The sequence below is a fragment of the Sphaeroforma arctica genome (assembly GCF_001186125.1).
Source record: "Sphaeroforma arctica JP610 unplaced genomic scaffold supercont1.219, whole genome shotgun sequence".
NCBI classification, from domain to species: Eukaryota; class Ichthyosporea; order Ichthyophonida; genus Sphaeroforma; species Sphaeroforma arctica.
Window position 1 is genome coordinate 8,000 of NW_014040339.1, and position 13,197 is coordinate 21,196.

At 44.4% G+C, this 13,197-nt stretch overlaps 5 protein-coding genes across 5 annotated transcripts in view; 1 reads left to right on the forward strand and 4 right to left on the reverse strand.

The window, feature by feature from the left end:
* Nucleotides 1-308: 308 nt before the first annotated feature.
* On the forward strand, nt 309-2,089 carry SARC_04052 (hypothetical protein; the record flags this gene model as incomplete). The annotated part of the gene is made up of 1 exon (XM_014302120.1): nt 309-2,089. A coding segment is annotated over one exon (1,618 nt), but the record flags the coding sequence as incomplete, so codon positions are not given.
* Nucleotides 2,090-2,416: 327 nt separating this feature from the next.
* On the reverse strand, nt 2,417-5,945 carry SARC_04053 (hypothetical protein; the record flags this gene model as incomplete). Its single annotated transcript, XM_014302121.1, has 4 exons — nt 5,896-5,945; nt 5,168-5,301; nt 4,101-4,807; nt 2,417-2,622 (listed from the first exon to the last, which is right to left on the reverse strand). The coding sequence occupies exons 2-4, from the start codon at nt 5,299-5,301 to the stop codon at nt 2,417-2,419; spliced, it is 1,047 nt and encodes a 348-aa protein (XP_014157596.1). The 5' UTR covers nt 5,896-5,945.
* A 2,833-nt stretch (nt 5,946-8,778) lies between these two features.
* Nucleotides 8,779-9,684, reverse strand: SARC_04054 (hypothetical protein; the record flags this gene model as incomplete). Its single annotated transcript, XM_014302122.1, has 2 exons — nt 8,779-9,447; nt 9,523-9,684. The coding sequence occupies 2 exons, from the start codon at nt 9,682-9,684 to the stop codon at nt 8,779-8,781; spliced, it is 831 nt and encodes a 276-aa protein (XP_014157597.1).
* A 149-nt stretch (nt 9,685-9,833) lies between these two features.
* On the reverse strand, nt 9,834-12,017 carry SARC_04055 (hypothetical protein; the record flags this gene model as incomplete). Its single annotated transcript, XM_014302123.1, has 3 exons — nt 9,834-10,619; nt 10,766-11,495; nt 11,569-12,017. 3 exons carry the CDS (start codon nt 12,015-12,017, stop codon nt 9,834-9,836), a joined length of 1,965 nt encoding a protein of 654 aa, XP_014157598.1.
* A 113-nt stretch (nt 12,018-12,130) lies between these two features.
* The window catches only part of SARC_04056 (hypothetical protein), a gene marked incomplete at both ends in the record, with an annotated part of 5,263 nt that continues 4,196 nt past the window's right edge, over nt 12,131-13,197 (reverse strand). The window contains one exon of the mRNA XM_014302124.1: nt 12,131-13,082. Within this exon, the coding sequence (XP_014157599.1) occupies nt 12,131-13,082 (952 nt within the window). The remainder of the gene's footprint in view (nt 13,083-13,197) is intronic.

Here is a 13,197-nt window from a genome sequence, read left to right on the forward strand (position 1 = left end):
TTCGCCCGTATACGGAAGGATAACTCGCATCTTTACAAGTTTAATTATTGTAGCCGTCGCATTCGCTTGTGTGCTACTGTATTTCTCGGTCACTTTATACATGTTTGTTATTTTATACATGATTTGTATTTGAAACGGGCAAATATACGCGTATTTTCTGAAGTTATATCTGCAAAGACCTTAATTGTGTGCATCTATAGTCGAGTACCACTTTCTTTGATTCCATAAAGTCTCAGGATGGCATTTCGAATGTAACCTCACGATTAGCTTCTGATAGAGCACTAACTTGGAATATTACATCCCACTTCAGCGAGGAACCGAGCAAACACCTCAGCTTCTCGATTCAGCAATGATTCTGATGGTGTTCCGGGTAGTCGGCGTGGTACCAAAGCGCTCGTGCCGAAGAAACACGTGCTCTTGCGATGCTTTACTCCTGGGTTCCTGCGGGCGGATCAAGTGTTCGATGTGCACATCAGCACGTATTCCACGGACCCCAGACAACTGCAAGTTAGGCGAATAAAGGCATATTTGCGCCAAAATGTGATGTACAAGCACGAGAAGGAACCCATTCTGTACAGCACCGTGATTGCACACGACAAACTAAAGCCTAAGGCAAGTATTCTGTTTCCACAACCCGCCGAGAACGAATTCAAAATGACCATCAATCCCGCCAAAACGCGATGGCGTGATGAATTCCTCAACTTCACGGGAGAAGCCACGAAGAGCAGCATACCAGTAGCCACCGGAATCGTGTCCGATAAATTAAATCGGACGCTTCTAAGTGTCGACTATACAATTGAGATACACGTGTCTATCTTGGGAGGTACAAAGATAGCCAAGAGTGTGCCGGTGGTACTCGAAAGCCCGTCGGTGGGTATGGTGCTGTCGAGTGAGAATCGTGTGGCGGTGCAAGATTTGCCCGACGAGGCCGTTCGAGAACCAGAATTAGTCGAAGAGATGGACTCTAGTGACGAGGAATTAACGGATGAAGAGTTAGACGATGATGAATACGAGCGTCTACAGAAGGAAGCCTTCGGTCAACCCCAATGCAATAGTCCAGCGAATAAGAGCAAATCTGCCTCACACCACAAGCTGAATGCATCAAAGGGTGACAGCAGTATGCGGTCGAGAGCGCTCTCATCGCCTCCTGTATCTCCGCACTACGATGGTCGGAGCGGTAGCGGCGACACAGCTGTGCGAAGGGACTCGTTGCCCGTATCTCCATCCCTGGAAGATTCACAAGGCAACGGCACCGGCACCGAACAAGACGCACATACAACACATACAACAACTCTTGTTCGCATGCAAAGTTCTTCGCCGGGCACCTCGCAGACGATCGCGCACAGACAGAATAGTATTCAGACTGGCTCTCAGTTGGTCTCTGAGGCCCAGCGCGTGCCTCTGCCCGCCGTGAGTGTGGGGGCTATCGTCCCGCCGTCTTACGAGAATCTGAATGAAACTAGTACGCCCGCAATAAACACGATGTCCGTGAGGAGTAGGAGTGAGCAGCTCGCAGCCAAATTCACGAGGACAAAGAAACGAGAGAAAGAAAAAGAAAAGGAGAAAAAGAAGGGGGGGTTAAACGCTGGTGGTGCATCGAGTGGTAGTGGTCACTCTGGCGACGTACCGGCCTCGCAGACCAGTACAAACCCCCCGGGGAAGCATGTAAAATTCATGAAGAAATTGAGAGCTAGAGCGACGACCAGAAATCAAACAAGTTCCAGCTCTAGTCCGACCGTGCAAAGGAACGCTTCTATGGCACGAACTCGTTCAAGCGGGCTTCCACGGAGCCAGCTATCGGTTACAAATGAGAATGGGGACGTAGAGGGAGTCGATGAGCATGGTTTGCCAAGGTATTCTATGATTAGTACTGCGGCCGCTCTATTGAATACCGAAGACAGTCGCAACAGCACGAGGGAACTATAACTAGTTAGTACATGGTACCCTTAATGCCGGTGAGAGGTAAATTAGTTATAAATTTGTAATATAGTTTGGCCTGAAAAGTGCTACATATTACTAGCTTCGCTAGGTTTCCATGAAGTTCAATATTCTTAAATTACGAATAAGTAAATGGGATAGAGTTATCGTGCACAATCAGAAATCGTCACTTGTGATGTATACCATAATTGCCAATGCTGTATGTAGTGCTGAGAACTTTATTTTGCTATACTAGTTTGATATTCGTATTGTTCCTGTCTGACAACCGGCCGGCAATAGTGGCAAGCGCGAACGAATCTTCAAACAGCTCACTCAATTACATTAATTTCGAAATTGACAATCGACGAACGTTCTGAGATATCGACTGACGTACGTGGGTAAAACAGACCGTTCCCAGATATCGAATGGCATACGTGGGTCAAACAGACTACGACCAACGTCCATGAAAGTTTTTTCCGCATGGGCACAGTACAAAGGCCTAGGGATTATGAGGTGCTTCCGGAAGAGCTGTCTCCGTGTGTTCATGTTCATTGTAGTCCGTGTGTTCATGTTCATTGTAGTCCGTGTGCTCTGCGTGGTCGTAGTGATCGTGGTGTTCATCATGCTCTGCGTGATGTGCAGCGTCATCGTGATGTGCGGTATCGTGGTGATCGTCAAGGTCATCGTTGAAGCTACCGGCGTCATCTACGAAACGAGCAAAAAATGTGACAAAGTCAATATAGTTGCGCGATTAGGTAATATGTACCCCTATATGAAAGTAGGCCGTAAAAGTACAACCGGTAGTACACGCATACACGCATGAGTGCGCACATTGATACAATTAAAATGTATCAGTGCATGTAGAAACAAAAACAAAATAAGTCTTCAAATAAAAATTATACTTTTCATACTACATATCTCTATATGCAGAAAATTTTCTGTATACGTGTGCACGTATATAACGAATATAATATATATATATAAATATATTTATACATATATTATTTATATAGTAATATTAATATATATATATATATATATTATAGTAATATATATATATATATTAATATTAATATTAATATTAATATATATATATATTAATATATATAATAATAATATAATATATATATATTAATATAATATATATATATATGTATATTAGTATATATATATATATATATATATCTATGATATATATACAGATAAGTATATATATATATACATATACAAATAATATACAGATATATAAATATATATATATATATACATATATAAATGTATACATATATAAATATATATATATATACATATATAGGTATCCAAAAACAGACACATGTTCAAATACATATATATACATACATACATATAAAAATATGTAGATATATACATATATACACACGGACATGTATACATATATACATAATTTATATATACATATACATACATAAATCCATTATATATAGATACATACATACATCCAGTATATATAGATATACATACATACATCCATCATATATAAATATACATACATACATCCATCATATATAGATATACATACATACATCCATCATATATAAATATACATACATACATCCATCATATATAAATATACATACATACATCCATCATATATAAATATACATACATCCATCATATATAAATATACATACATACATCCATCATATATAAATATACATACATACATCCATCATATATAAATATACATGCATACATCCATCATATATAGACATACATACATACATACATACATACATCATTCATATATATATATAAATGTATATATGTATATATATGTATGTATATATATGTGTATATATGTATATATTTGTGTATAAATGTATATGTATATATATGTATATATAAATATATAAATATATAAATAAATATATACATATATATATATATATATAGATATATATATTCTGTACGTATGCGCTGATAAATATTTGACTGTGTTTGTATATTGATGTTGTTCGCTTGATTGTGTTTCCGTGACATAAGCTCAAAGCTGTTGGGGGACAGTGCATGCAGTGTAATATCCGAACAACTGTGTATATCTTAAAATCCGTTGGAGTCCGAAACACGAAATTGTAACAATACCCTTAGATCAAGAAACTCTATCAAGACAGCCACTCACGAACAATACTACACGCTTTGCTCACCATGTTCGGGCTCATGGTGTGTTTCGGGTTGCTGTTCCACCGGTTCAACTTGTTTTGCCGGTTCGTATGGAGCCACTGCAACTGGTGGTGGGACATCACTGAGCTGTGTGAACTCTCTCTCGAGTGAATCACAGCGGTCCCGCTCTTCGGCCAAACGAGCTTCGACTTGTGCCTTTTTGTGCGTGGTTTTGGCCTTGTCCGCTAGGAGAGAGTGTATAAGGAAGTCTCTGTTGTACATAGCCTGTGTTTTGGCTAGCTTCAACTTTTTAAGATCATGCTCTAATTGAGCTGTGGTCGCGTCTTTTTCCATGTCCAATTTCAGAATATCTAAGCGATGCTTCTCAGGCAAATTGGCATGAATTTCCTTTTGTTCGGTCACATAACGTTCTTCCTTAGCCTGTGCATCTCTCAATGTATCAATCTTCTTGTAGTTCCCTTCAGTAGCCCCAGATGCTGCTACTTTGGCCTCTGCCGCTTTAGCCTTCTCTTCCGCTTTAGCTACTACATTCTCCTGCTTAGTGAGCACATTCGCCTCCTGATCCACAATTTTCTGCTTGGCTTTCTCGATCTGAGCAATCTTGGTCGCGTGCTTGTCCTGTTTGGCCTCTGCTTTTTCTTCCAGAGCTTGAAGTCGTTCGACTTCTTTGTCTCCTTTGGCTTTGGCCGTCTCTTCCCGTTTATTCAAATCCAGTAAGTGCTTTGTCGTCCTACAAGGGAATAATAAGAAATTTACCAATGAGTTGGGTTCAGAATTGGCAAGAGAGGCCCTTGAGCTGGAGCCTGTAGAAGTAACGAAGTCAGAGTCGATTTCTCCGCTAGTGAGAAATATCACATGAAACGGGGAAAATCCCACTTTTAAGGGCGAAAACACCACTATTCAATCCATATGTATATACTAAAACGAAATAATACCATAGAACGCGAGGAATACTTGCGTCTGCTGTACTTCTGTGGGGGTGGTAACAATGTGGGTACTACATACGCTACGTAATGAACTAGAATATTTTATACTAACCAAGGTGCAACATTCAATAAGTGACTGAAACTCAAATTCGATTGTAACTTACTTTTGCTCCAGCTTAGCTAGCGTGGTAACACGTCCTCGAGAGTATTTGAGATAAGCAGCTAAGGCATCTACTTTCTGCTGGTGTCCCGGGGGACCCACAGAAACATTCGACTTCTGCCGGCTAAAAATTCCCATCTATGATTAGTTGGGGAGGTGAACCGTGATAGCAACATTAATTTAGGATATATACTGTATACCAGTGGGGAGGTGAACCGTGATAGCAACATTAATTTAAGATATATACTGTATACCAGGCGCTTGACTTCAAGCCCGTATAGAATTTTATACCGATCAAAGGAGCATTGAGCATATTTGCGAATAACAAGTCAGGACAGTGCAAAGCACAATACATCAATCACAAAGAGTATGGAGATTACTTGCGAACAATGGGCCACGACAGTGTAGAAGTCGCGTGAATTGTGCCAAGTTGTACTCAAACCCAAATGATGCAAGCACAAGCCAAACAAACCGTCACGAAGTATTTGAAACAGCAAGGTGCGAGTGTAGCAGATTCACTCTGTAACTCATTCGGCCTGAAGAGGTAGAAACGGGCACATATATTGGAACCGTGCAGCATAAATAAAACTAATATAGACAACCAAAAAAAAATCACTTATCCCCTCAGCAAGTTGTTAGTGTACTTTAACACATGCACATATTCAAATAGTCGCATATCCTTCGAAATGCAAGTTGACAAGTACAATCTGAATGCATAGTTTACGGACATACCCTGACAACCAAGTATCTATGTACAGTATACACTAATGCACGCAAATCATGTACACAACTCTCATTTATACGTAGCCGTTGTATGTAGCTTCTCCTATGATATTTCGCCAAACAGGTTTCAGGCGAACACCGTGTGCATTGGCGGGGACCGAGGAGCCGTGATCATCTTCGAGAATCATTCTTCCTCTAAAGCTCTGTCAATATATTCTTCCTAATTTGTATTTTTTTTTATCGTAAAACTGCATACATACATAGCCATCTATTTTTCCGCAGTAATACTTTTTTTTTAATAGTAACTCTAAAATGGACTCAACTGTCTCAATATCTCGGGTAGATTTTTCTCGATAGTGCCTTCCTGCGTTCCACCAATCAATAGCCCTTTAAATAATAAATCAGAACCATTTTTATTGTTTATTTCATAGCCTTTGTAATGTCAACCATGTTTACCTCCGATTTAAAACAATGTTGGTGTTTTAAGTACCGAACTGTTGGGTAATGTTCCTGGGCGTAAATAAGAGTGCGAGAACTTCTAAGTGTTCGCGATAACTTATAAGTGTGGAAACTAATAAGTTCGAAAAGTTAAATTGTATAGTGTGGTTTGTTGGCGAACGGCCGCACAGGCTCGAAAGAAGAGGAGGTTGGTGTATGATTGGTACTTTGCGAACCGAAGTGCGGGGTAATATGAGCTGGAGGTTGGCAGATGACGATATATGTTGAATGGACTTGTAGGCTCAAAATTAAGGAGATACACGATATGATTGGCGGCAGGATTCTCAAGAAAATCCTTCGGAAATAGTATAAATACGTGGTTTAGTTCATATAAGTAGTTTATTCTGCTAAGGTGGACGTTTATTCAACAATCGAGGAAATAAAACTAAGTTCACCGTTCCATTGTGTTTTGAGCCGATCTAAGATCACAAATAAACGTTAGTGGAAAATGGTTTACAAGAAGGATAATGCAGCTGGGACTGGGCAACCACTCTGGAGATATATGAGAGGGGAGCCGATGACAACACTTACGGATCGATGGGATTACGTCAGGGGTACCAAGGCTTATGAGCTCGAGGTGAAGAAAAGAGGGACCCGCCTAGCGATGGCTCTTTTGAAGGAGGTTACACTGGAGACGAAGTCGGAACTAGAGGGCTATATCAGCAAGACTGTTATGAGATGAAGGATCTGTACATCGCGGCTGCAGCATTGTATTCAGCGTTTAAGGATCCATTTGAAGTGAACAGCGGAACCCAAGTAAATTTTGCGAAGGCAATAGAAGGGTGGGAATACAAGCCTGAAAAGATTATTGAGCATCTTCGTGAGATTTATTGCTATGGTACTCGACATGTTGCGGCGAAATCTGAAGCAAAGAAAGTGCTCCCAGAACGGGATTCATTTACTGAGGTGCCTTCTGAGGACAAACAGGACGGATGTGAGACTGAGGAAGAAGTCGCTATATTGTGGACAAAATACCGTAGACGGAGATTTAGGACCGGACCAGAGGACCGGACTGACAAGAGGAATTTAGGACCGGACCAGAGGACCAGACCTAAGGGAAATAATTTAGGACCTAACCAGAGGCTCGTGCCTCAGAGGATTTTATTGAGAAACGAACTCGAGGACCGGACTAGATAGTAGAAAATATAGCTTACTGAGAGAGAATGATGACTCATTGGATGTCATCATTATTTAGTAACTAGGAGACCAAAATCTTAGATACGGAGATTTTCACAATCTACCGTTGTTAGAGAAAATCTCGTCCCATATCGGAACGTGATTAATAAATACAGCAGACGCGCCGTTCACAGCGGCACTTCTGACCTAGTTCACTTACTTCAAACTAAACACGCTTTATTAAGTGTGACTTGGTTTTGACCACATAATTAAGTGACCAAACTACTGTATTTATTATACTACGTTCTTTAAAGGTTAAATCAAATAAGAAGCTACTTAGTTTAATTTTATCTATTTTTACAACGATGACGGGATCCGAGACCAGACCATTGCCTACGGTGGGTAAGCAAGCCTGTGACCAGCTGCTGAAACTGTTGCTTGGAACGATTCGCCATTCGACCGAGCTATGCGATAAGATGGATACAGCACGTGCCAAGCAGCCTGCACCCAAAGACGACGAGAAGGTAGGTATTCATTTGGAATTGACTCTTTTCCTTGGGTAGGCTTAGCCGAGCCCCAGCAAGCAGGACACTTGAATACGTTGATGCATGTTGTGGACAAAGTACCTTAAGCGGATATGTAGGACCTGACCTGAGGACCGGATCTGAGAGAGAAATTTAGGACCGGATCAGAGGACCGGACATAGGGAAGATTGAGGACTGGACCAGAGGACCGGGCCGATTAGTAGAATAGAGAATTTAATGAGGGAAAAGTGATGACTCATGTAAAACCATAGAGACGGGTATTTTCACATAACCCGATGGTAGAGAAAATATCGTTCCACATAGGATCGTGATTAATAAATATAGCAGTTGCGCCATTCCCAATGGCACTTCTGACTGAGTTCACTTATTTCAGAACACTCTTTATTATGTGCTACTTGGTTTTGACCACATTTTTTTAAGTGACCGAACTACTGTATTTATTGCATTACGTTCCCCACCACCACACCTGTCATGTCTGGAGAACCTAAAACCTACTCTGACTCCGGGGCTGATGTGCGCTGCAAGCGGTCACGCACGATGGATTGCGTCACGTCCACTCCGGTTTCCAAAAGCTCGCGTGTGTGTCGGCGCCTTTTTTTTTAAATACATATATACTTCGACATGCATATACATATATACATATATATACATATCCATATATACATAGATATACATATCCATATATACATAGATATGCAAATGCATACTATTGTTAAAAAAAATATTTAAAATATTACACGTACACGGCATCAGCCACCACTTTGCCAATCTTTTTCGCATAGCCCGCACCCTTATACTTTCGAAGCTGGTTACCCGACAAGTATATCATTGTGGTCGGGAAGGCCGAGACGCTCTCCGTCAGCTCAGTGCTCTTTTCATTGACCAGCGCATACTTGACGGTGTCGCCATACTGCTCCATCTGTCTCGTCGCGAGGCGCTCCAAGTCGGGCATAAACACCGCACAGGCGCCGCACCCGTCCATGATATACACCACCACGACGACCTTGTGTGACGTGAGCACGGCCTGAACTTGGTCCATGGTCTCCAAGATCAGGAAGGGGCCCTTGGACTGGATCGTAGGCACACTGCTCGAGTTTGTGGTCGTGTAGTCAATAGTGTTGTTGTTATTGGCGGGGTAGAGGTTACTATTCGAGCTGTTGGGATAATTGGTGTTATGGGTGTTTGCGTATGGGTTGGGGTCCGAGTACGTGTTTACATTTGAGGCCATGTCCAGCGCCTTGATGGAAACACCATCGTTCGTGCGCGTGTCCCCAGCGGTCATGGGTGTGGCCCCAGACTGCACGCCGTACTGTTGCATTTCAGTATCGGACATGCGGACCATCTTGCCGCCCCGCAGATCGCTGGGCAGATACTTTTCAAACTCAGAGTAGTCGCCCGTGTCCTGGAACAGCGAGTCGTTGGGTGCATACCCCGATGTGTTAGGGTCGTTCTATGCATTTGCATGCTGCTCGTGCACGTTCTGATTCTGGTACTGGTGGTACTGGTTTTGCACGCGCATGGTGTTTATGTGGTTGTTGCCGGACGACCTCTGGGCGTGTTGTATGTCCATTCTTGTGGTGGGATATTGGTCGTGGATGGCGTCTGGTGCATCGTACACTTTTTTGAATTGACTGTACATGATTGCGGTGTGTATTGTGCGAGTGTTTAACGGATTTTATTTTATTTTTAAAAACATTTATTTCTCCCAAAAAAAAAATTTAAGAAACAAGGGGTTGGGGGTTTAGGGTTATTACACGGACGTTGGTGAGGCCGGGCTCAATTATTTATTTATTTTAGTAATACATGAACGGGTTCATGAGATGCCGGTTTTTTTACAGCCAGCGCTATACTGATGATTAGTAGAAACAGTCCAAAGGTCACGGACCCTCCGATAATCAGCCAGGTCTGAAGCCGGAATTTCCCGTACACTGTATCCAGGGCGCTAACGTCACTGTGGGTCGGTGTAATTTCAGTGACCACTAACGGGTTTACGACTGTGGTGGTGGTGGCGGCGGCGGCGGGTGTCACCGGACACGTCAGCGCGGCGGTATCCGAATCGAATGTCAGGATCACACTGGTGATTGCGTCCGGTGGAGTTGTGGAAGTGGAATCAATAACCACCATCTGGTTCGTGAGAGGGTCGATTCCCAGCAGGTCGGTGGTGTCGGGGATCCGAATGGATGTTGCGGTGGCTCGCTTAAGTGTCGAGTCAAACGTCACGTCACCCAGTACCAGCAGCATACTCTGAGTATCACCAACACTCATATCGGGTGCAATGATTTTGTCGGCGCCAACTTTCATCACATAGGACTCGCTCGACGCATTGTCGACACCCCCTTTTATGCGGACCCGAAACCCACACTTCCCCGTTGTGGTAGACGGTTCCAAGACGGGGTCGCCCTGGAAGACAAACTTGGGTATGACGATATCGGGGCTCGTACGCGTGGTCCGTTCAAACTTGGTCTTATCCTGGCTCAGATCCAGTCGCTGGGTGTTTATGTTGATCGTAAACGTAGACACATTGGTGGTCGTCATAGTGGCCCACTTGTATTCTCTCACAAATCCCTGTCTTTTCTTCAATGCCGGAAGAAGAAGAAAAAAGAAGAGAAAAGAAAAAAATTCTAGAAAAAGGAAAAGAAGAGAACCGAAAAATATTCTAGAAAAAAAAAAGGGCCGGAACGCTACAAAACAAATACGACAAAGAGTATAATGAGGATTACCGCGACCACAATACCGGCAATCACCCACTTCACCTTGGAGGTTGAGCCGTCGGCTTGATTAGTGTCATTCGGCGACAGGTTGCCCGGGGAGTTGCCGTCAGCGATAAGTTCCGTCGTGTTCGTATTATTAGTCTGTTCGTTAGCCAAACTCGCGTCGTTGACACACTCTTGGTTTACCGTCCCACCAACTGAGGCTCCGTCGGCCACGTCAATGGTACACGACTGCATGATAACGTCACCGCAGGCCAAGCCACCCTGGGCGGGGAGCGAGAGTCCACTGTCGTGACACGCGGCGTCGCTGCATACATAGAGGCTCGCGGACGGGTCGGAGTTTGGATAATCGTTCCGTGTTTTGGCAATAAACGCGGCGATCTTGGTGCTGTCAAAGCACGCACGCTCATTCTTTGACGCGTTGGCGGGCAGTTTGCACCAGTCCTGGATCGGTTTCTGCGACACGGTCGGTCTCTGGCGCGCCCATCGCTGACATACGGCGCCCGTGAACCCCGCGGTGTTGCAGTGGTTCGTCATTACCTGGTCACAGGTTGCGCTGCTGTACGACAGATTTTGCGAATCACACGCCGTGGTCCCCTCAAAACTTCCCATGCAGCAGCGCTTGCGAAAGTACGGTATCTCCGTCCGGTTAGTGAGCGTAGCGATAGACTGGTCGGACAATGCAAGCAGCGTCAAGTACACCTTGTACCGCTTGTAACCCTCGGACTTGTCGGTGTTACTCAAGTGGACGTTATCACGCACGGTAGTGCCCAAGTACCGCTTTACACCGTTGTCCGTAATGTATGTCACACGTCATTAGAAGCCCTGCCGGTGCACCGGTCAAGGTAGTCTTGGCTGTGGTGACCTCGCGCGCGTCACAAACAACTAGCCGGGCATATTGTGCGGAGCCCAATTTAAGTTGCTCGGCGTCCAGGTCATCACGCACGTACTTTTCCGATGTGACGTCGGAGATGCCAAAAACCGGGCCAGCGCTACCGCCGCGTTCGTATTGCAGCTTAAACTTTGTAGCGGTAGTTAGGTCGGGGTCCTTATACAGTGTGTTGTCCGTGTGGACTTTGAGTGCGCTAAGACCCGTAGCGGTGGTGGGCGTTACGGTAAGCTCAACTCCGGTAGCGGTGTCGCCGGCCTCGGCGACAAACATTAGCACGGTAGCGCCATCTAGTAAATCGGGGAACGACACCCACAGTTTCTTGAGATCAAGGCGGGGGATATCATCCAAGTTTTGGACCGGGGTCGACATTGCTATTTAGTACACTTTTTAAAATAAAATATAATGGGCGAGCCACGGGATTTTGGAGAAATTTTTATTTTATTTTATTTTACACAAATATATGCATACTAAACCCTAAAACCCTACACCGTCACCGTGGCCGGTGCACCACGAAGCCCACAGGCCACATCCTGTGCAACCGCATGTCGAGGTAATTTGAATATACCCCAATCACCCCACGAGTCGCCCCAGGAGTTCTGGACCAGGAAGCTGTGTTCGTCGTACCCGATGGCCACGACGGCGTGGTTCAAGCGCGTCGTTTCGTCACAGCCACTAAAGATACCGCGTTTGTAGAACTGCAACGCATCGTTGGCCGCAATGGCAATGCTCACGGGACCGTCTTGCAGAGCGCGCACAATGTTGTCCTCATCCGATTGCCCGTCAATGGTGTGGAACGCCGTGATAAATGTGCGGTCGTGCTTCTGACACGCCCCACTGCGCTGGCAGAACTGGAACGGGATGCTATACGGATACTCGGCCACGGGACACACCCCGTGGTCCTTGACGTAAGCAAACACCGAGGTGGGCCATCCGCCCTCGCAGCGCATGTTGTGGTACGGGATCGAGCAGTCGATAATCTCGCCCTCGGACAGGAACCGGTGCTTGCCGTGCTTGATAAAGTAGTGGCCCTCAATCGTCTCGATTGCCGAGAAAGCATAGCACGATCCACAACCACCCTGGTTCTTAATCCCGGACATGGCCTTGGACCAATCGACGGACGCGGGGAGTTCATCCAGGTCCGCACGATCAGACATGGTCGTGGACCAGTCCACTGACGCCATCTTGTGGACCAGTCCATTGCGGGTTGGGGGATCGTGGGTGTAGTGGTGTGGGTTTGACAGGCTCGTGTAGCCCCGGTCTCGCGGGTCAGACAGATAGCCTGTCAGGAACCGCTCGTGAAACTCGGTGTCGGTCAAGTCCGCGTACTCGTTGATACCCAAGGTGTAGGATTCAGCCCTCGAAAAATTGCCGTGGCCCAAGGATACTACGTTCCGCGTCTCGTTCCTGAACGGCAACGAGTCACTCCAATTTGCTCTAGATTTAACATATTATTTCATTTTTTTTTTTTCTATTTTTAAAATCTGCATAAAATAAAATAAATATATATATATATATATATATATATATATGTAAATCACACTAGCGTATC